At 44.5% G+C, this 22792-nt stretch overlaps 1 protein-coding gene and 1 long non-coding RNA gene across 5 annotated transcripts; both read left to right on the top strand.

Moving 5' to 3' along the window:
* On the top strand, positions 1-12788 carry TRPV2 (transient receptor potential cation channel subfamily V member 2). 4 transcript variants are annotated; one of them, XM_069874058.1, is made up of 16 exons: positions 1-388; positions 2065-2360; positions 2985-3118; positions 3449-3601; positions 4345-4485; positions 4961-5259; positions 5699-5875; positions 6532-6690; positions 6817-6912; positions 7441-7511; positions 8196-8361; positions 9073-9139; positions 9220-9527; positions 9924-10042; positions 10820-10914; positions 11685-12788. In XM_069874058.1, the coding sequence occupies exons 2-16, from the start codon at positions 2122-2124 to the stop codon at positions 11813-11815; spliced, it is 2355 nt and encodes a 784-aa protein (XP_069730159.1). In that variant the 5' UTR covers positions 1-388; positions 2065-2121; the 3' UTR covers positions 11816-12788. The 4 variants fall into 4 exon arrangements, with proteins under 4 accessions (XP_069730159.1, XP_069730162.1, XP_069730160.1 ...); XM_069874061.1 differs by having other exon boundaries at positions 11640-11817; XM_069874059.1 differs by lacking the exon at positions 1-388 and adding an exon at positions 416-775.
* A 3136-nt stretch (positions 12789-15924) lies between these two features.
* Positions 15925-19125, top strand: LOC138729658 (uncharacterized). Its single transcript, XR_011338926.1, has 3 exons — positions 15925-16117; positions 16868-16950; positions 19008-19125. It is a non-coding gene; the product is annotated as an uncharacterized lncRNA (long non-coding RNA).
* Positions 19126-22792: the final 3667 nt, after the last annotated feature.

Raw genomic sequence — 22792 nt, 5'->3', positions numbered from 1 at the left:
CATTGGCTCTCTCTTTTACTGAGAATTCATCTAGTCATTTCCTGTGCAAGCCCTTCTTTGCTTTGCAAAATGCTGTACAGTTGAGTAAATAGCAGTAATCCCTGGTTATTCCTTCTCACAAGTAGCCTGGATTCTCTCATGGACCACCACCAACTAGGAATTCAACTCTGTGCCATTTATAGAGTGTTAGTATGAGCGGGGTCTTCTCTGCAGAAGAAGAGGACTCTCACTCATGGATGTGAATAATTTGGGGTCTGCTTTCATGCTTATTAACACTTGTTGGTATGCGACTTGACTTGACTTCTACTGAGAGATTCTCTACCCTCAGAAGGATCCACTGGGACTCCTTGTCAGATCGGTTCTTGGGTGGAGCTTGCAGCGACTTGGGGTAAGTGCTGTGCTCTTCCTCTTTTGACAGCAGAGCTTTTCTGTGCTGCGCTACTCAAAATGGCTTGGTAAAGTCGCAGAGAGAAACGACTTGGCTCGTGTGGAAAAGTCAGAGTTGAGCTGGCAAACAGAGAGTGCTCTCTGTGTTTCCCAGGGATGCACAAAGTGGATGTATATCTTATAGGGTTCTTTTTTTAGGACAATTTTGCTTTTGCTTTTAAACCAGACGCTCTGTCTGTACAAGACTGACAATAAATAACTCTCTTGAGCACTGTGGAGAGATGGAAACTGCAGCTGAGAAATGATTTTGGGAAAAGGAAGACAGAAAAGCACAAGCCAACTCTTATGGAAGTGCAAATATCCTTTTAAAGAACCAGCAAACGTACCAGTAAGTGTTTTAGGGGAGGAAATAAGCCTGAAATGGGTTGATAGGGTGTATGTCTGTGTGTGCAGAGGAATATTTGTCTTTAGAGCGCAGACTAAACTGAGTGGCTGAATTATCATAACAGTTTGTCATCAGCCATTGGATTTCTTGCTGTGAGCTACATAAAGATGTTTTGTGGCTGTTTTGTGGCTAGAACTATGTTTCTCCATATCCTAATCCAAGCCAGAATGCTTATGCTGTGCCCATTTACCTCTTTGCTTGTACAGGCGATGGAGTCCGGCTGTAGTCCCAGCAAAGGAGATTTCTCTTCAGAGAGAACCTGTTAACCGTTTGGAGGGAGTGCATGTGAATAAGGAGGAGTTATTAAAAAAACCTCTGCTTCAGGTTGGTAATCGTGGATGTTTCCTTGCTGCCTCACAAATCGTGTGAGAATCTGCAGTCAGTTGCTGACCGCAGATCGCTAGCATTGGGTGTGGGTCTGAGATGTATCCAGATATGTATGAAGATAAGCCTCAAAAGAGTGAAAAATGAGTACAGGATATGTTAGATGAGAGAAGTGGGCTGGCTGGCTGCTCTGATGAATACTGATGCTCTTCATACAGCAGATCTGGATGCAGCTTTGCTCTAAGGAGAGCTGAGAGTGTCCCTGTGGCATCTGGGGGCTGTGTTTGCCCCTGCCGTGGAGGTGGAAGTTTGAAGCCTGTGCTCGTGTGGATAACCAACAACTCCAAACATTGGGGAGATCCCACTCATTTCGCCCCGTGATGAAGTGTGAGAACGCATCATTGGAACATAGTTTGTGCATTTGTTTTCCCTGTAGACATAATTTAATGGTTAGAGAGCATGAACAAACTTTCCACTGTGTCCAAGGAGGGCCTGCAGGTAATCTTATCTTTTTGGCCACTTGGTGACTAGCCCATGTTGGCTGCACAGAGACAAGAACAATGATCATAGTCTCCTAAAGATCCACTCACTTTGCCTTTTATTTAAGGAGCCCGTGCTGCTGCCAACAGGTGAGGTCATCTCACAAAGGGGGTTCGGATGTTCTGCAGACCAGTTGCCTGTATTTCATGAACTGCTTTGGAACGGCTTCTCCAGAGGTGCCCTATTTAAGGCCTGACTCCGTTCTTCAAGTTCTCCTACTGTGCAGAGTTTTACTGAATCCCTCTCTCGAGGAACCCGTAGCCAACTGTAGGAATGCTGGACCTAGAAACGTGCTTTCCCCAATGTGCTGCACCGAACACATTCTAGGTTTGTGAACAGCTTGTGTTAATTCTCCCTCTCCCTTTCAGGTCTGCTGTCCTAGCAGGGAACGTCTTTGGTGATCTGCAAGACCATCTTTACTAGAAATGGATAACTTCACAAATGGGCAGCCAGGCCCAGGTCAGAGGAACAGGTTGATCGGTTTGCTAGAAACAGATGACAGTGTCCATGACGATAAACCTGCACCTAGTAGAAAGGAAGAAAGATCAGGGCATGGAAAGAAGGGAGAGGCACGACCCTTGGAGACACCTTATCAGAAGGAGAGCAGTGACTTTCCTCCTAAAGTCAAGATTAATCTGAACTATCGACCAGGACTCGTCAGCAAGTGAGTAACAGTTGGGTGTTACAAGAGTGCAATCCCAGTTGATCTGTACTGATCCCTGCTGGAAGGGGCCTAAAGACTTTACCAAGTCTAAACTAGAAGTGGTGAGGTAGGAATATTACAGGCATCTGTTGGGAGGCAATTAGAAGCAGAAAGGGGACATATTAATCCTTCTGCACTTGGAAGGTTTGTCCGTGGCGTGGTGTTTTCTGGGTATATCTGAACTAACACTGGAGAGGCCAAGCTGGGTGTACGAGCCCCGTGCACTGAGCTGTTCTTTCCAGGGAGGGATGTAAACCAGCTCACAGAGTGCTTCACACCATGTGATGGCACCGACTTTGGTCCTGCAGCTATCTTGGGCTTCTCTGTCTTTGTGCTCTGGATGTGTTCCATGGCTGCACATCAGGCTGGATCTGGGAAGAGCTCCAACTGATGAAAGGAGCAGCCACTTGAGAGAATTCTGGGAAATAACGGTCTTGATTTTTTCCCTTGGCTCAAAAATAAGATACCTGATTTTTCTGACAAACTTTTCTGCCTCCTCCTTTCTTACACCATCCCACCAGAAGTTATTATGTGCTCTTGTCTTCTGCTCTCCAGAACTTCTTAACGCTTTGCATTTCTTCGTAGCCAAAAGGACCCGAACCGCTTTGACAGAGACAGGCTCTTCAGCGCAGTCTCCAGGGGCAGCCCTGAGGCACTGGACGGTTTGCTTGAGTACTTAAGGAGGACCTCCAAATTTCTCACCAATTCCGAATACACAGGTAGATTGCTGCTCGGTGCTCCATAAACAGCATTAGCAGAGGCAGCACTTGTTAATGAAGGAGGGAAGCAGGGGAACCTGCTCATGGTTCTTTGCTTCCTCCAGCTCTCTGTCCATTCTTTTATTTTCCTAATGCCCACCTGAGGATGGAGAACACTATTAATTCTGTATGTTCTAAGGCTTTTGCCTCTACTGCAGACTAACAATACTGAGAAAGGCCTTTAAAATAATTATTGTATTTGATTCTACAGAGATAGTTCTGTGCTGAATCAAGTAATACAGATGTGTGCAAAGTACACGCACAACCTATTGAAAACTCTTTTTCTTCTAGATGCAAAGACTGGGAAGACCTGCTTAATGAAAGCCCTGTTGAACTTAAAAAATGGAAGGAATGACACAATCCCACTTTTGCTGGAAATAGACCAAAAGACACAGAATCCCAGGCCACTTGTCAATGTGGCGTGCTCTGACTGCTACTACAGAGGTAAGATTTCTGTTCTGATGCTGCTGGAGCAGCTTCCTCGTTAGACAGGTGAGATGTGCAGCTACAAGGGAAAAGAGGGGAGCTAAGATTTATACAGCGTGGCAGTTCCAGAGTTCTGGTACAGTTCCAGTAACAGCCTGTTCACCTTTTATTTCTGATTCTGGTACTGCACCTTCTTCAGCCTGAATTCTACACTTCTGCGGCTTTGTTGCTGGTCTATAAAATAGAAATGGTGCATGATTAATATGAGAGGAAAGGTTAAAAAGCACATCTCAAAGTGAAAAAAATACAGCGTGTCACTATTAAAGAGTGTGTTCTGCTGCTTGGGTTACTCTTTAATAGCAGATGCGCAGCATAATTGTGTACGTGGATGGTTGTCTTGACCCTCTCAGAGCTGGTGGGGATCTCAGTACCAGGCAGTGGTAATTGCTTGGTCTTGTGTTGAGTTTCTGATAGTTTTGAGATTTGTCTTCTGACTCAGCGGTTGCAACGTGCTTTTCCAATGAATTCTGTTGCAAGTCATTAATTGCCACCCACCCAGTGCCCAGCACCGAGACCGCAGGGCTGCTGTGCAGAATCATAGAATCATTGAATCACCAGGTTGGAAGAGACCCACCGGATCATTGAGTCTAACCATTCCCATCAAACATGCAGCCACTGCTGAAACGGCACGTTGCTGAAGTGCCCTTTGCCTGCTCCCTCCGATAGTGGCACTGAGCGGTAGGTATTGCCTGTTTCCATAGGCCAGACAGCGCTCCACATTGCCATAGAGAAAAGGAACCTAGATTTAGTGAAACTCTTAGTAGAGAACGGAGCTGATGTCCATGCCAGAGCCCACGGTGAATTCTTCAGGAAGAAGAAAGAAGGTGTTTACTTTTATTTTGGTGAGTCAGCGTGGAACACGTTCCTTCACTTTTTTTATTGCCTTACTGTACATGATGCCACTAATTCTCAGCTGGGTTTGCCCCTCTTTGTTTGGGTTGCCATCTCCACTGTCCTGCAATTAAGCTCTCTACTTATTTGAATGGCAGGATCCTTTCATAGGCTGAAGTGTCCAATGAGCATTTGCCATCATCTTTGGTTTTATGTATTTAATCCCATCTGAGGAGCTTCAGACAGAGACAAATACTTGGTTAGTTGAGTTAAATTAGGGCTCTGGGAAGGTGTTCTGGCTGCTTCCAGAAATAATTGTTTACTGCAACCTTTTTTGAATCTAGTGACACTGAGAAAGAAATTGTTCTGTGTGCCAGATGTTAAACTATAGACTAAATATATTTTCCTAGAATTGCTTTTCGTTTTTCTTTAATTCTTTTTCACCCCTTTCTGCTTCCCCTCCAAATATTGCCCTGATCTCTTCAGGTGAACTTCCCCTCTCCTTGGCTGCTTGTACCAACCAGTTTGAGGTGGTGGAATACCTTCTAAACAATCCCCACCAGAAAGCCAGGCTCCAGGAGCAGGATACACAGGGCAACACAGTCCTCCATGCCCTGGTGATGATTGCAGATGACACTGAGGAGAACACCAAGTTTGTGAGCACAACATATGTTGAGATCTTGAAGGCAGGAGTGAAGGTTGACCCAACGTGGAAGCTGGAGGAGATAGTGAATTACGATGGATTAAATCCTCTGCAGCTTGCTGCCAAAACGGGCAAAGTGGAGGTAAAGACAACTAGTGGGAATCCCTGGGGTTGCTGAGAAACAAGAAAGACTGTAGCATACACCCTCAGCATAGCAGTGGGGCTTGATGATCTTGCACCCAGCCCGTAGTAATGCTGCTGACAGTAGCAGTGCCACGGGAGACAATAAAGGAGGCCTCCTCCACTCCAGTTTTTATCCTACAGACTCTGAGCTGGCTGCTGCTCTTCTCCCAGTCAAGACAGCTGATCTGGACCAAAACTGGTTCTACTCTTGGAAGAGCTGATCCAAGATATAGTTAGATTGCCTGCTTTTAGCGAGATAGTCTGGTGTTTGAATATATCAAAGTATATAATGCCAAAAGCCAGGTGTCCTTTATTTGAAGGTGATTTTGTTATGCTGGTGTCATTCTACACCTTCATGACATACGCATTTTTCTGGTATGCATCTGGTTTCTCTTCAGATCTTCAAGCACATCATCCAAAGAGAGATCAAAGATCCGATGTACAGGCACCTCTCACGCAAGTTCACTGAATGGACTTACGGACCCATCCACGTGTCTCTCTATGACTTGTCCTCTATAGACAGCTTCGAGGAAAACTCTGTGCTGGAGATCCTGGCATACAGCAGTGACACACCGGTGGGTGCTTGTACTAGAAGTCAAAGACAGCAATATTTTTTCTGCCTTTGCTGAATAATTATGCAAATCATTGCAAGTTAATGTGGTGTGTCACATCATCGTTTTTCTGAAAATAAACGCACGATGGAAGTATTGGCATATTTTATTATTTATAGGCTGCTTGGTATGTCTCTAATCTATAATATGAGAGATATTTTTGATCCTTTGGTTGTCCTAAGTCTGGGTGTGTTCAAACACATTGATGAAGCCAAGCAGAGGTAATGTAGAATAGTAGAATCATAGAATGGTTTGGGTTGGAAGGGACCTCAAAGCCCATCCAATTCCACCCCCGGCCATGGGCAGGGACACCTCCCACTGGATCAGGGGCTCCAACCTGGCCTTGAACACCTCCAGAGATGGGGCAGCCACCACTGCTCTGGGCAACCTGGGCCAAGGCCTCCCCACCCTCACAGCAAAACATTTCTTCCTAAGATCCCATCTCAGTCTCCCCTCTTCTTGTGGTATGGTTGATTTCTTTGATATTAGAAGGTCTGACTGAATAAACCCTTAGCAATACCCTATTTGGAGCCACTGAACTCCAACCCTGGAAAAGACCTCTGGAGAATTTGCATTTCTGTTGACATTTGAGTGCATTTTTGTTGTTTGTTTTTCCATAGAATCGGTACAAGATGGTGGTTTTGGAGCCACTGAACAAACTGCTTCAGCAAAAATGGGAAACATTTGCTTCCAAGAGATTCTACTTCAGTTTTGTCTCATACTTGTCATTCATGATCATATTTACCGCGATCGCATACTATCAGCCCTCACGGGTAAAGGTAGGTCGAATCTTCTTTTATCTGGAAAGGTCTGAATGGATGGAGCAGAGTTTAAAAGCTGTGGGGTGGTTATCATCACTGCTTCTGCCTCTTTTTAGTGGTTCGGGTTTGTTTTTTTTCTTGCAGCATTCATTTCCAGTGGAGTTCACAACGGGAGGTTTCCTGTGGGTCTCCGGACTGATCATTATCTTGCTAGGAGGCATTTATCTCATCTTTGCTCAGGTATGGAGATCTCTCATCTAGTTTCATTGTGAGGAAGATAAAAAAGGGAAAATATCACTGATATGGAGGCAACGGATTCAGTTCTGACATCAGGATGTGTATGAGTGGGTGGCAGAAGGGAATCCTGCTCGGAGACACTGGCGGTGCCAGCGCGATCTAGCAGTGATGAGGTGGCACAAGCCAGGTTGCTGGGCTTGAGGAAAAGTAGGTTCACAGCAGCAAAAATTTGTGAGGGATTGCTGTGATTTATGGTACTAAAATGCATCCTTGGCATTTAATGCAGTCTCTTAATAAAGACATTGAGCTGAGCCGTGATTCAGCCCTTGTTTATCCTTCCCCTTTATAAGTAAGACCTTTTTTCATCTTGGAAGGATGACTAGCTGAGATTTGGGCTCTTAAAGATGAAAGCATGAAGCGGAGCTTATGGAGCAAATCTTCCCCCTGAGCAATAACCGTGGTGGGCAGGAATCCCTCCCTAGCATTCCGTGTTTTTTTGATGAATGGCTGCTATTGATTTTACTCTCTTAGAGCCTGTACTTGCGGAGGAGACGCCAGTCCCTGAAGACGATGTGTTCTGACAGCTGCATTGAGATCTTGATGTATGTCTCCTGAGGTTTTTTGCACAATGAAAGCATGGGTGAAATTGGTTCTCTGCTGTGTGCAGCTAAGTTGTCCTAACGTTACTAGAGAGACGGTGAGCAGGAAAGGTCGATTCTCTGCCACTGTCTCCTCTTTCCATCCCTTCCTTGCTTGCTTCTCCTTCCTGCTGCATGTTGTCATAACCCTCTGCTGTAGTGGACTTGGGGTAGGGTCTGTCTGTGGGTTTGTAGCAGAACACAGTGAAGGTCAGGTTCTCAATTATTCCACAGTTAAGAACATAAACTTGTTAGAAAAAGAGCTCAAGTTCTTGAGTCACTGTGGCTCAGAATTTGGTGAAAGGAAAACGTCTGTTTTCTGAGGAGAAATGTGCAGAGGTGCATGTGCGTGCATGTGCGTGTGGTCATAAGTGTTAGCAGTTTTTTCCATTTAATATCTGTTATGTGAGTTATATCAAACAGGTCAGGGTTCCCATGCTGTGAGGTTAACCAGATTGCACAACAATTTGTGGGTCTGGTTGTAGCAAGATTTGCTTCTATACGCTGCGTATCTGATTAACTGCCACTTCGCGTGCTCCTTGTAGCCTCATAAAATGTGTTTGCTTTTCCTTGCAAAACAGAACAGATCCACAAATGGGCCCTTTTGTGGGCTCAAGTCGCTGTGTCACTCATTCTATTCCTCTCCAGCTTCATCCAGGCTTTCTCGTTGCTGCTCTCAGCAGTCCTGTATGGTGCAAGCTCAGAAAACTACGTGGCAGTGATGGTGTTCTCGCTGCTTTTGGGATGGGTGAACATGCTGTATTACACCCGGGGCTTCCAGCGCACTGGGATCTACAGTGTCATGATACAAAAGGTCAGTAGTGGGAGAGAAAAAAGCTTTTGGGTGTGAGGAAGTCCTGTAATTACTTTTCTTCTAACTGGTCTTAAGAGGGACCATGAAAAACATAAGTAGAACTTAACGTACCGACTATGGAAGTAAAGATGTTGTAGAAGGAGATTAGATCAGTGTCTCCAAGGAAGTATAATTGTGGCAAACCACTAGTTTTCTGTCTTCATAAACCAACTCAAACCCAGCGATCAAAACCAGCATGAGTTCCCTGGCATGTCTGTGCTTGGGCTGAGAAGTGTTTCCTGGTCTGGAGAGGAGTCTGAGACTAGAAAGAAAAGACAAAGCAGAGGTGAAATGAATGCTAGGGAAGAATTCTGATCACCATTTGTGTGCAACCCAGTGGAGATGGAAAAGAAGGAGATGGAAAAGAAAGAGATGTACGTGCTGAAACAATCCGTAAACAGCCATGGGGACCTGACATGATATTTGTTTCAAATAACCTATTCATACAAACATAAGTTCGTGTAGGTCTCTCAGATGAAGCTGCCAATGATGTTGCCTACCTGAGGAAATAATTTAACCTATATTAGTACTTTATTAAACTGGATAAAAGCATTTTCCAGCTTGTTTTCAGTATTGTTGCTGGGGTTGGCTTATCATGTGTGAGAACAGAAGATCATCCTGGTGAATTCATGTGAGATAAGGAATGGCAATTCCTCCTGATTTGTGTTTCAGACCATCCTGAGAGATCTGCTGCGCTTCCTCTTGGTTTATATGATCTTCCTCTTTGGCTTTGCTGCAGGTAAGGACTTAATCAGCTTCAGGTTGTAGGCCGGGCTGTAAATTTTTCTAAGGAGGATTCACATTCTGTTTTTCTCATAGCTCTGGTTACACTGATGGGGGATGCTCCTTTGGTCCCTCAGAACAAATCTCTTGCTCAGTTGGAGAGTGCTGGGAACCACGCGATGTACGGCGGGCTGCTCAGCGTCTCCCTGGAGCTCTTCAAGATCACCATCGGGATGGGCGACCTGGACTTCCACGAACATGCCAGATTCAGATACTTTGTCATGCTCCTGCTGCTTCTCTTTGTGATCCTCACGTACATTCTTTTGCTCAACATGCTGATCGCGCTCATGAGCGAGACTGTCACGGGTATTTCTGGTTATAGCAAAAGTGTCTGGAAGCTGCAGGTGAGACACGGTGCTGCTCAGCAGTTATGTCATGGTCCAAGCTCCTACTGGAGTCTCGTAGCATCAGAGATGACGGTGTCTGTCTTTGTCCTAAGCCTTGACTATAAACTTCTCTTTTGCATGAATTTGGCAGTCTCTGGGTAAACCCTACTGTCATGCTTCAAATGTATTTAAAACTGCTGCTATTTGCACGGCTACCAGCCAGTCCACATCCACGTGTGTAGGTAACTTCAGAAAGTAACTGACTGGTACAATTAAGCTAAGGGACACTTTGGGATTGGGTTCCAAAGTAATTTTATAAGTCAAAGTAGATGCTAAATGAGGAAGATGTAATCAAAAAGAAGAACTGGGCTCTCTGTGCCCTGTTTTCTCTCTGACATGAGCTTTTTCTTTCAGAGGGCTATTGCTATTCTAGAAATAGAGAAGGCCTGGCTCTGGCGCCAAGGTGGGAAGAGGAGATCTGGCTGCTTCATGTCAGTGGGCCTCAATAAGAAAGATGAGAGGTGGTGTTTCAGGTGAGACACAGGAGCCATAGTCCCTTGCCCTCCAGCCTAGTAACAGGTTCCCGAGTTCAAAAGCTGGTAACCCCGAACCACCACCGGGAACTTCAGCACTGACTCAACAGTGACTCAACTGCACGATCCTGGGTGCGTGCAAAGGGGTCGGTGACTGCAATGCTAGAAGTTTGAGAGCTAGTTGAGCCACTGAGTTGTCCCTGAGACGTGCTGTCACAAAAAAAAGTCCTGATTAACCCACATCTGTGCAAGCGGTTATGGTGACAGGGCGTCTGCAATGATGCTGCAAGTATAACTGTGCCCAGGGCGGGCTTTGCTGGGAGGAATGCAGGGAGGGGTGCAGGCTAGGGTCCCCTTCGCTCAGAACATGCCACTGGAGTGCACGTTCACAAGGTGGCAGCACCCTTCCTCACAGGTAGGGGCTGGGAGAGAGGACAAACCCTTCTCCTCCCAGTGAACTGGACTGCAGGCAGCGCTTCTGCAACTCCAGGATGTTATGGAGCATGTAGAGGAGCCTCCTTTTGATTGAGTGTGTTCTCTAGGAGGAACAAGCAACAAAGACCAGCACACAATATGCTGGGGCAGAAGGTACTTACCTTGTGCAGCTGAGACTACTGAAGGTCTTTACTCAAAGAAAAGCTCTGTAGGGTGTTGTTGCAACAGCCAAACCATTGGGATTGTGTTGGTGGGGTGAGCTGGGTGGGGATGCTGTTTGACAGTGAGATCTGGAGAGAAATGCTGTGCCTCATGCATCAGTGTCACATTTTGTCTCTCCAGAGTAGAGGAAATTAAATGGACGAATTGGGCAAAAGACGTGGGAGTTCTTAAGGAAGACCCTGGAAACACCAGTGATTCAGAAACAAATCCAGAAGGTAAATTAAATAATGAAGAAATGTCTTCAGTATCCTTTTAGCTTCCTGCTCAGAAACTACTCTTGGCATATTGTTTTATCTTTGGTAATAGGAAGTTTGGCAGGTGAGCTTGCTCGTGAAATGGCCTCCATACAGCGTCCCTCAGGAGCGTCTCTTGGGGGCTGAGAAAATAAAGAATTAGAGGAGATGTGGACCTGGTTAGAGTTTGGGAACAAATAGTGAGAGTGAAGGAGATGCCATTTGTACTCTACTTGCCTCTGGTAGAAATGAGCAGGAAATGCAGCTGAGAAAAGTAAAGGCTTTTCTTCCCTTTGACTCAGTAGCCCAAGCGCGTGGTGCTTTTTCTAGGAAAGGTAAAATTTAGGCCCACTCATACTGCAAGTGCCTCAGTCACAGGGCTTTTAGGACACAAACCAGGGCATTAACAGTGGCAACCTTGTCAAATTCTGCCTAAGATAGTTAGGTTCGCTTCCCTTGTTACACAGGAGGCAGCTCTGTGTGGAAAATAAAGAGCTGTTCCTTTCTCTAGAAATACTTTGTTCAGCCTGGCAGAGCTTGAGCAGAAGCTCCACTGGATTTAAACACAGTCTCCTGCTCTTCCAGCACAGGTTCTTCCTAGGTGCCAGTTTTCCAGGGCTGGGGAGGTTGCAGCACTTAAAATACTGTCTGGTGTATGTTGGATTTTTCCCAAACCTGTGCCCTTCTAAATACTGTCCCTTTGTCAGCCTCCTGCTGATGAAGGGCTGCTCTTCTTCTGTCTCCTGCTGTAGAGACAAGATCATTGAAACGGACACCTCAGAAACATTTGAGATCAGCTGTTTCAGAGGAGCAGTCACTCTTGCAGCCCCAGCTATCAGCAACTGAGATGATGCCTCTGGGGGGAAAACCCAGAAATCTTTAGCAGGTTTTTCTGGATTTCAACCTTGCTCCCATCTTCAATGGAGTGGTTCTCCCTATAGCAGCTGGAAGAACTGATGGCATTATCAGGATTAAAGTGCATTTCATCGAAGACTGTGTTTCAACCTGTGGCTTTAAATACTTTCATGCACTTTAATAATTAATTTCCTCTGAAGAAACTATTTTTACTCAATTTTCTCTGCCTGACACTTTCTTAGTACCATGTCTAAAGGTGCAAGAGCAAGATCTCTGGGGCAGTGGGGAGTGGTCTTTGGGAAGGCAGCGCTTTCTGAGCTGTATAGAAACAATGCTCTTTGCCGTAGAGAAGCAAAGGATGGAGTGACCTGTCTAAGAACGGGTTGAGTGTTGTTCTTTTACCACAGGGGACTTCACTGAGGTGCTTTGGCACAGAGAGTGTTGAAGAATCATAAAAAGTCGCTAAGGATGGAGTTGGCTTCTGTGCAAAACACTTGGTGTGGGACAAGAGCAGATAACTAATCTTCGGTCATCAAGAGACGTGCTGAGTTTCTGTGTCAGACCCTGCAGTGCTCGGTGTTGAGCCCACATCAGAATTCCCATTTTAGGGTATTATAACAAAATAATTTTTGCAATGCGCACTTCTGCTTAACAGCACGGAAGTGACATGGATTAACTGGACCTGTAACTTCACGCAGTGAATTTCTGAAACATCCGTCTTTCACAGGTTGCTCTGACTGTAGAGAACAGCAGCAGAATCCTGCATGGAGCTTCTGAGAGGCAGATGGGTTAAAATGCATCATGTGCTTGACGTTTCCTGCCAGTCTTAGTGGGCGTCCTGTGTTGCTGTAAATGATTACAAGGACCTTATTGCTTTTTGCAGCGTGCACGCTGCCTCGGGCAGGGTGGGAAGCACACTGTGGAAAAGAGATAAAAATGAGCTGTCTCACTTTCAGCCTGTATTTAAAAAGAATAACACGTGGTATTCCTGTAAACTGTCATTTTACCAAGTTTACTTAATTGAAAATGTTCGTCCTTGGGTACATTTTCAGAACTTCAGCCTCTCTCAAAATGTAGGAGAAGATGGGACCAGTGTGGATGTACAGCCGTATGAAATTCCTGGTTATGTTTCACCCAGTGCTGTGCTGACCTTGGTGCAATGCAAGTTTGCTCTTGTTTTGCTTGACTTCATATGAGTTTGTGCAGCCACATCTGAAAGTGTAACAGCTGGTGTTGCACCGCACGCCTTTTTCATGAAGGGAATGGCTGGTGATGCCCCTGAAAAAGCCGCAGGCTTCAACTGTTGGCAGTATCTTTCCTTCAGTAAGATAAACTATGCAACTCAAAATCTGCCTCTCATTTCTACTCTCAGTGAAGCTAGGAGGTTTGTCTTTTGGAGAGAATCATCTTAATCCTGTTGCTTACTACATGCATGTGACTGGCAGCAGAATCATTGCTTTGAAAACTTATTCCCTGTCACTTCTAGCAGGTTCTTCCCCTGTCGTGGGCAATTCCTTCTGCAGCTTCACTGCGTTGGGTATCGGAATTGTAACTAACTTTTCCCACTCCAGCATCTGCTGCTTTTTTGTGCTCTGAAGCCTTCAGCTGCTTTTTCCATCTATGGCTTTGTCCTAAGTGTTCCCAAGATTTGGCAAGGGGCTCGTATTGCACAAAAAGATCATCTGGCACATGGTACGTTGCTGCTGTGCACGGCACTTTGCAGCAGGAGAGACACTTTGAGATTCTCACGAAATGCAGAATCTGCTCTGCCAGCCCTGCCTGGAGTCTTAATAAACAATAAAAGAGAGATCTTGCTGACTGGTTGTGGTTTCAGTAGCTGTGGGCTGTGACAATTTGCTTTCACAATAACCTGCCTCTCTCCAAATCCCTTTCTTAAGCTTGCAGTATGAGTTTATCTTTTGATCTGCATGAAAAGGTTCTTAAACGTCTAGGACCCAGTGTGAAATGGGACTTTGATGTTCCTTATGTGTCACAGACCACTGCTCCCAGCCCTCTCAAGCTGGAGGACAGCAGACAGGGACAGGCGGGTGCAGCAAACGGATGTGTCAGGTTGGTCAGAAGCTTTAGCAGTGCCCAGGCTGGACTGATCTTTGCACTATGGAAAAAAAGGAGATTTTTGAGGCTTTATCACCTCCCTGCAGTGTGGTCCCTCCTGTAGAGCTGAGTTAGCACTACTGAGACTACCAGTAACCTCATGGTCTTCTCCATCCTTGAAGCACAAGGCTCCTCTTTAGTTTCACCATCTGAACCACTTCCCGGTTCGGTCACATTGCAAACAGGAAGGCTGCCTGGGGTTTATTTTGTGGCACGTCTGCAGTTCCTTGCAAGAGGAAGGACTTACAAGCTAGTTCACAGATTTGAGGGATCAGCGGGATTGTGGGATCCATTTTTAATTGATCAGAATGTTTTGTCAGGAAACACTTCAGTCGTTTAAACAAGAATTTATCAGCAGAACTGCCTTCTGCCTTTTGTGATGGATCAACCCACGTGCATGTGAATCCATCCCTACACAAACAGGGAGCCTTTGCAGTGCTCTCCTCTGAGGAAAGAGAAGCCTCTCACAAATATTAGAAACCACAGCTATTCCTCTGCTCTCCTCTTTTTGCTCCGTACGAGCAAACTCTGAGGGCCCAGACAAGATGTGGAGAACAGATGCCAGCAGCTCTTATTACTTTCCATGCAGGGTTATGGATGCTCGAACCCTCCTGTGTGATTTGGTCAAAGTCTCTCGGTTCCTGACAGGGCTTTTTTTTTTTTGGTTTTTGCTTCCAAACTCCTCTGCTTGAGCGCACTTTGCCTGGTCCTTGCTCTCTGAGGCCCTTGTACCAGCTCCAAATGCTCCGCTGCCCAGGGATCTGTCTCACTGCTTATCAGTATAATTTTCTTAAAACTTAACGTCTGTTTTGTGTGGTTCCTAATTCCCCATGAGGCCCTTTTCTGCAGGGGTGTAAGTAGAAGCAATGCTTTCTTGTTCCTCAAATGCTTTATATGTTTTTTTTTCTTGTTGGTTTTTTTTTTCAGTATGTGCTTTGAAGCTGAAGCCAGTTTAAGGAGGTGAATCTGTGTCTCAGTTGATTCCCTCTCCATCTTTTCGTGACCCCACTTGCAACAGAGCATACTTTCCATTCCCTTTGGAGCTAGCAAAGGGAGTCTTTGAAATATGACAACCAAAAGGGCTCAGACAAAGACCAGATGCTTTCTGTAAGTCTCCATAAGCTGCACAGAGCTGTTTCTGAAATGATGCAGCTGGTGAATTGCTCAGCGGGGCTGTTCCTGTGGCTGGGTAACACTTGTGTTCTTTGCTGCACTTAAATTTCATTTGTTGCTCTGGGACTAAAAAAAAAAAAGAAATTGGGGGTGGGAGGGAACATATTTTAAAAGAAAATGGTTCCACTTTGCAACCTCACATCTGCTTCAGCAGCATCAATAAAATTGGGGCCAAGCAGGACCAGGCAAAGCCTCAGTCTGCAGCTGCCTCGTGGCTGGCACCTATCAGTTATTGAAATCTGAGAGCACAGACTGTTTGCTTTGCTTCCTCCTCTGGTGTAGTCTTTTTTTCAGTTTGGATTCATGAGTTGGGAGTTTTACAGTGTTTGTGGCCTGCGAGGATGGTTGGTAAACCCAGGGAACCCTTGGCGGAAGCGAGCTGGAGGCAGCTAGAGAGCGGCTGTGATTTGTCGTGCTCATTTCTGAGAATGCTGGGAAACTTTACACTTTCTGGGCAAAGAGGTCCATGTCTCTGGAACATCTTTCTACTCTTTCCCCTCCCAAAAGGTTTCTTATGCAGTTAACTCTTCTGATTGCTCAGCATTTGCTATTTCAGCTTGTTTAGTATTGTAATAACAACACGTTGCATCCAAACAAGACTGGATTACCCAGTACTCTGGTAGCACAAACTGCAAGGGAGTAATTTGGGTCCAGACTAGGGTCACAGTATAGAGAGATGAGGGATCAGCAGAAGCCAAAGAATTGCTGGTTGATGGGAGAAGAGACATGCAGAGTCCTTTAACGTACCCTGGGCATCCTGCCATAAAATGTCAATGTTTCTGACACCAATAAAATACAAAATAAAAGGGGACCACTGAGTGTTCTCTGTGTGTGAGGGTGGGGGGCTCTTGCATTAAAAAATGACCATGAGAGGCATCAGAGAACTGACCTCTCTCTTAAGTCGTGCTGTGAATGCTCTCGGGTCAGTCCGCACACGTTTCAATGTGATTGTGGCATGTCCACCTAGCGTGCACCAAAGGACAAGGTGGACAGCATGAACCTAGCCCCTAGTGGCTTTTCCAGACAGCTGCTGTTGTTCCAGGTGTGCTAAAGGTGTTGATGGACAGAAATGGAGACCTTGCTAAAAATTTTCCTTCATGTTTACCTTTTAGTAGGTCTTTGCATCTGCAGTTTTATTAAAATATCACTAGCAGACTCCTTGAAACCTCCTCCTCAGTCTCACAACCTGATAGGCTGGGTGGATCAGAGCTCTAGTGGAGTATGGGAAGTCTCCTAGTTCCCATAATTATTGCTTTTTAAACTTCACAGTGATACTGGCAACAATTCTAAATATTTTAAGGCAAGAATTAAATGTTAGTGAGCTGAGGAGGAGCTGAAGAGAGAAGTGGAGGAGCTAGGAGTGGGTTTTCATGCTAGAGGCATGGTTAAGTATTTTATGAGGCAAATCTCTCAGGGCACCTTGAAACAGTGCTCCAAAAAATACAAAGTGAGGTTTATAAGCCGTTACTTTAAGTGATTTAAATAGATCTGGCGACAAAGTGAGGCTGAGTCCTGGGGTCATAAAAGGTCTAGCCAGAGAGATAAATACGGGAAATTCAGACAGAGAAATCATGAAGTCAGATCCTGGAGCTGATCCAAAAGGGACCACTGGAATACAAATGTATGATGGAGACAGAGGGATAAAACCAGTTCATCTACCTCTTATTTGCAAACTCTGCTTTCAGTGTTTGTGCAGTGAAGTTGGGGATCAAACTTGGCACTCTGAGGGACTCGGGGTTCCTGCCTTAGAGCTTGTCTAACCAGCTTTGGCTTCGCCATCTGCTTTCTCCAGCTCAGGTTTGCTGCGAAGACGTTGGTGGGAAGATTCTGGTGTTTCAGGATGGCTGCTTAAAACAAACCCTGCAGTGAGAACAGGTACAGTTTGGTCCTGGAGATGCACTTACGGTCTCACACCAGCACCCCATTCAGCCAAATGTGGGTTACACAGTCTTCATTCACCCCACGATGCTTTGGAAACATAATAAAAAAAATCATGAAATTTAGAAAATACTTAGGAAGAAACTTAGCTAAATGGGGTGTACTGTATTTATGTTCTGTTCTCATGGCTCATGGGGAAAGAGGTCCTCAGCTGTGGTGTTCTTTTTCCCCTGTCAAATTTTTGAATAATGACTTTGTTACTGCTAAACTGGTTACAAGACCTGTCCCTGAGGATGACTGTAATAAAATAAATAATAGGGAAATGATCCACATATAAGTAGATATGTGAAGTTTTGTTCTAAAAATTGCCTTACTGCTGCAAAAGACATGAATTCTACAAAGCTATATATAGAGAATTCCAGCGAAAGAGCTGCTTGGCTTTTTCTGGAGCACAGGTTGGATCTTATTTTGGATCTCAGCTCTGCTCACTAGATGTGAACCACGAAGGGGTGACAGATCTTCTCCTTGTTGGAGCTCTATTTTATCACGTTCAAGGGGCAGAAGGAAGGGTTTACGTCTATCGCCTGGAGACAGAGGTAAAAACACTGGTAGCGTAAACACTCTATGTTGGGGATTTTCCAGCCATGCCTAAGCACTGACAAATAAAACATTCCTCCAATGGGCTCTCACTGACTGAGCTCTCCCTGTATGGTAGAGGACTGCGGGGTGAAGCCAGCGGTCCTTAGTCATTAGAATATAAACAAGAAATAAACCCATTCTGTACCTAAGGTGTATTCTTATCCCAGTGTGATAAAATCACCTCCTTTCCCTGTTCATACTTAATGTGTTGGTGTAGACCTTATTTGCCAAGCAGCGTTCTTTGTGGTGCTTGGAATAACCATGTGCACGGGTAGCTGTGAAAACTTTGCTTCTTGGGAGATGTAGTAAACAAAATGTTTTGCGGGCCCCAGCTCGGGGATCCGTTATGCACTTTACAGGATTAAGTCTCCTTAACTGGGTCATTTTGAATGAGATGTTTAACCTCAACCTCTTCGAGGGCTGCTGAAATGGTGTGGTGGTTGGAAGAATTCAAATAACCTGCACCCTCTTGTGGCTTTTTTCTGTAACAGGGGGGAGAGGATGGGATGGTTGCTGCTGTGAAACAAGCTGGGCATCAACTCAGTTTGCTACTGATTTAAGGACAGACCATGGTTCAGCGTGTGCGCTTGCGTAGGGCTGTTGAGAGATGCTGCTTCTGGGCGAGGACGTGCATGCTCTCGATGCAGAGAGCTCAAGCTTTTGTTCTGAGAGTATCTTAAGCTTCTTATTGTACTGTTTAGGGCTTTATTTTCCTTTAACCATCGTAAGTGTGCAGCAGGATTTTTCCCCATGTAAGGGCTACTCATGCTACATTTGCTATAAACGAATGTCCTCCTTAGATGTTTTTTAGACCAGTTCATTCACCTTGAAAGGACACTTAAATGTGCAGGTGACCTCTCCTTTCACAGTGTTTGGCTCTGCATTGGAGACCTCAGTGCAATTGGAGGCAAGGATATTGCAGTAGGAGCCCTCTCCTTGAAGTTCAGCTTTCAAACAGCTCCTCTTTGGGCAGCATTTACATATTTATGGTGATAAGTACACAATTAAGAGCTCTTTTTCTTAAATGTCTTGTTGGGAATTGGCTCCAGTACACCTTGAGAGGGAAAAGCTTCTGGTTTTGTAGGAAGAGCCTGGGAGGAAGGACTTCCACTTGCATCAATGAGTGAGAAATCTGCAGATGTTGATGGTTTAGGTGACTCCGCAGGTTTCTGCAGCAGAGCTGCTTCTTAACTGTGATTCACCTGCCTGCTTAGGAAGGGAGCTGCATCCAGGTGCTGCCTAGAGAACAGCAGAGCCTTTGGCCAGCCAGCCTGTCCGTTACGGGAAGCCAAGAGTCCATGTTTTGCATCTCTTTACAAAATCCTCTTTACAGCAACCTCGTGGCAAGAAGTGTATTTTCCCAAGGCCAGCAGAGAGATCCTGACTCATATCTGTTGATGTTTCCCCCCTGTTAGAGAGTAAAAGCTGAAATTTCTTCAGGACTCCAGTATTTTGGGTGAGCCCTTGACAGTGGCTTTGATTTCACTGTGAGGATCTCCAAGACGTTACTGCGGGATCGCTGGAGAATGTGACTGTGCTCCAGTAGGTAATAAGGGCTATTTTTTAGTGTGTGCTGGGGAAATGCTTCAAAAACAAGTATAGAATCTATGTTCCAAGCACCGTGTTATGATTCTATTTTTAATTCAGCATCAGAGGGATATTAAAAAAACCTTTTCCCAGTGCTATAAATTATATAAAATGTAAAGCTTTTAGTTCAAGGTGCAAAGGCTTTTGCCTTTGTGTGTCTAAAGCTATGAACAAGTGTAAGAGAGTGAACACGAATGATTAATATAGATCTAGGTCTAAGAAGAGCTTAAGGTCTGCAGTTCAGCACTGGTAACGTCTGTCATTGAGATGAAAAAGGATTTCTTGACAGACCGTACCTCATTTTCAATCAGGCATTTGGGAGCGGAGTGACCTGTGGAGTTCACAAAGACTAAGACATAGCAGACATTTGATTTTATTCTTGCATTTCATATATGAAAACCAATTGTAGATAGAGAATTTGAACAGCTAGATACTGTGTTTATCTAATGGAAATATAAACACCATGTGTCATTCTCAAACCGTAGCCATACTGGTATATTTTTGCTGTCTGTTCCTTCAGACTCTTGGGATTTTGCATGTTCTGAACATTCCCAGCAGAAACTGGAACTTCTGTAAATAGGCCAGCTTGGTCCAGGTGAAATCCCAGGGAAACAGTTCTTATTCTCATTGCCAGGCCTTCTCAAAACTTTTTTCCCGTAAGGTTTCAGTTAGAAATATATGTGGTTCTGTTCCCTGTCTGTTCTTCACTGCTTGGCTCGAGAGCAGTTGCCCGCTTTCTCATGAGATTCAACCCTGAGAGAATCCTAATTTTCCAAAATAACAGCACCACTACAGCAAAACCATGTTTTGATACAATCTGAGCTTTACTGGTGTCTCAACAAAGTAATAAATGGGAGCTGTGATCGGATTGAAATCCAGTCCTACACTGTCCTCGGAAACTCGTCCCCGAGGACAGATTCTGGTATGTCTAACAAAGGATTTGAAAAACTTGCAGCTTTTTGCTACTTAGTAGGAGTTTTCACTACAATTCAATATCTAATTAGCTGTCCAGAAAGCACAGGACAGAGAAGTTAGAACAACATTTAGTGCTGAGCAATAATGAACACTAATTACTATAGTTGCAGCACTCTTAGGGATTATGATGTTGGCGGTACATTTCTTTCCTAAGAATAATTGATGAGATTCATAAGTGTTGGTCAGCATTTCTTGGTACTTGGGCACCCAACATCTAATTATTAATTATCATTGAGCTTTTCCAGAAACATCAGCCACAGACAGTACAGCTTTATTGGTGAACGGAACTGTTGCTAAAGGAAGGAACATCTTTTCTATAAAACCGGCACAGCGTATGAACGTATTTATTCAAGAAAAAAATATAATCTCTGGAGAAGGAACTATTATCTTGCCACGTGGCAACCCAGGGGTAAACAAGTGGCATTGCGTTAAGAAGACCTTGTCCCCAGCAAAGACCTCTAATTTTCTTGCTCACAGACCTTCTCCTGGGAGCTGAGGTACAAAATCTCATCAGTTCAGGACTGACTTCTCACTAGAGGGTCTTTGATTTCCAACTCCTCCTTAAATGAGGTCGTGGGAATTTTGGTTTTCAGAGAATGGATATGTAAATGTAAAGATATTCTCAATCTGCTACCTTGGAAAAATTAGGACTGTTATAATTTGAATTGATCTGTTTGCTTTTGGTCACCTTACAAACCAGACCTCAACAAGAGCATCTGTACTGCTCGTTGCACTCTGATGGGTCTGATTCAGCGAGTCAGAGTGGTTCTGTTAACCAGGTTTTGCATCCAGTAGTCATATAAAATGTCATCTTGGTGCATGAGATGTTGTCTCCCACTGCTCAGCCAAGATTTGCTGTCCCTTTGGTTATGCTACTTTCTATCTAGTTCATCCTTTCTCTGAGATCACCTCTCTACAAGGCTGTCGCTCTCTGCCTTCTTGAGCTTTGTTCTTCTAAATCTCAGAGGAAAAAGCAAACTTTACATAACTATCATCATCCTAAAACCAGTTCTGCCATTTAATTGTGAATACATGGTTTTGGTTTAGGTTGATGCACAGCACGAGGACAAAGAGTTGCTGAGGTTACGTGGCCTTAGACAAAACATCAGGCATCACCTCACTGTAAAAAGTTACCCTGGAGATGCACTGAGCTGGGAACCAAGCAGAACAATGCTTAAAATCTGTCTTGATGTAAAACATAGAGTTTGGCGATAACCATCTTTGATATTAAGGAAGTCTTTTCCTACACACCCTGCAGAATATTGAATAATTAATTGGGCTTTTGCATTATGCTGCGTGTGACAGCATTTGGGGGGAGTAATTACCAGACCCAGAACGCTTTGGGCCTCTTATTAAACAGCAACATTTAGGTGATATTTCTAAATTTATAATTTCAATCTGATTTTTCTGTCTGTTTCCAGAAAGGAACTAGCGGAGGGCTACACTAATGAAGTGACCATGGATATTTCACTAGCCAACAGCGGAGATCGCTCGTCCATGACAACTATGGTCTTGAAGTACCCTAAAAACCTACTTTTTAAGGCAGTGGCTGTTGAGGTAAGATCACAGAACAATTCAGCCAGCAGCAGGCTGCTGAAAGAAAACTCACTGCAGGCTCCTATTCATTTACTGCCTAAAAATATCTTGAAGTAAAGTCCAGGGAAGGGAGGGAGCATTTCAGTTGTTACGACTAGAGCCTGAATACTGGGTTTATTATTTAAGACTTCCAAGCTTTTATAGGGCTATTTGTACCTAATTCATTTTATGGGAGCACAAACCTAGTAGCTTTTCCCAGTCTGTTTTTATTCAGCATTAAAGAGCATTCCTATCCTGTTGGCAGCCAACCTCTCCTACTCCCTGCACCCAGCCAACACCATTAACTTCTCTAGCCCTGTCCTGCGACTGCACAATTGGATATCCCGTATTCAAGAAGACAACTGTAAGTAGAGATCATCATTTTCCCTTTTGCCCTCCCTCTGAGTGATACTTTGAGTAGCTGTGCTTGCGTGCTCTAACCCTAGAGTTAGGCCAGAGGTGCTGTTCTTTCAAATTCAGCTCACAGCTGGTGAGCATTTTTCTCAAGGCAAGAGGTTGTGTTCCTATTCCTGCACTTTAGTTAATGTCCGGTTTCTCAAGAAGGGAACAATGAACAGAAAATGCATTACCCATCATGTATTAACGGTACCCTAGTGAGTTAAAAAATTATTTACAGGGTAATCGATATTTTATATCTTTCTTTTCCTTCAAAACAGGCAAAATTCTCAGTGATTTGGCAAATAGATTGAAAGCATATCCCAAAACAAGTGTGCAGTCACCATTAATATCAAGCGAGTATTGCTATTTTCACCACAAAACAGTGAGCTAGGAAGGAAATGTCAGTGTCCACACTATTTATAAGTCACTGGATACACAAAACTACACTTGTTCTTTTCAACCTTTTAAAGCATTTGGATCTGCATGAAAAATCTTTCCTTCCCTTATGGTAACTTCAGCTTTGCTCATACCTCATCATTTCAGTAAGAGGTGGAGCACCCTTTAAGGTTGTTATTTAAGTGCAGTCCAGCTTTAATAGCTTGTGTCTTCTGAAGCACAGACTGGGTTCTGGCATCCTTCCTTCCTTAGCAGAGAGAACAGATGA

This window comes from Phaenicophaeus curvirostris, chromosome 21 (genome assembly GCF_032191515.1).
Source record: "Phaenicophaeus curvirostris isolate KB17595 chromosome 21, BPBGC_Pcur_1.0, whole genome shotgun sequence".
NCBI classification, from domain to species: Eukaryota; Metazoa; Chordata; class Aves; order Cuculiformes; family Cuculidae; genus Phaenicophaeus; species Phaenicophaeus curvirostris.
This window is presented reverse-complemented; position numbering and strand designations above follow the sequence as displayed.

Excerpts from the sequence above, each read along its gene's own strand:
- TRPV2 (XM_069874058.1), top strand. The coding sequence starts at position 2,122 with ATGGATAACTTCACAAATGGGCAGCCAGGCCCAGGTCAGAGGAACAGG. Across the intron at positions 5,260-5,698 it reads CCAAAACGGGCAAAGTGGAG|ATCTTCAAGCACATCATCCA; the intron begins GTAAAGACAACT and ends GTTTCTCTTCAG. Across the intron at positions 10,043-10,819 it reads GATGAGAGGTGGTGTTTCAG|AGTAGAGGAAATTAAATGGA; the intron begins GTGAGACACAGG and ends TTGTCTCTCCAG.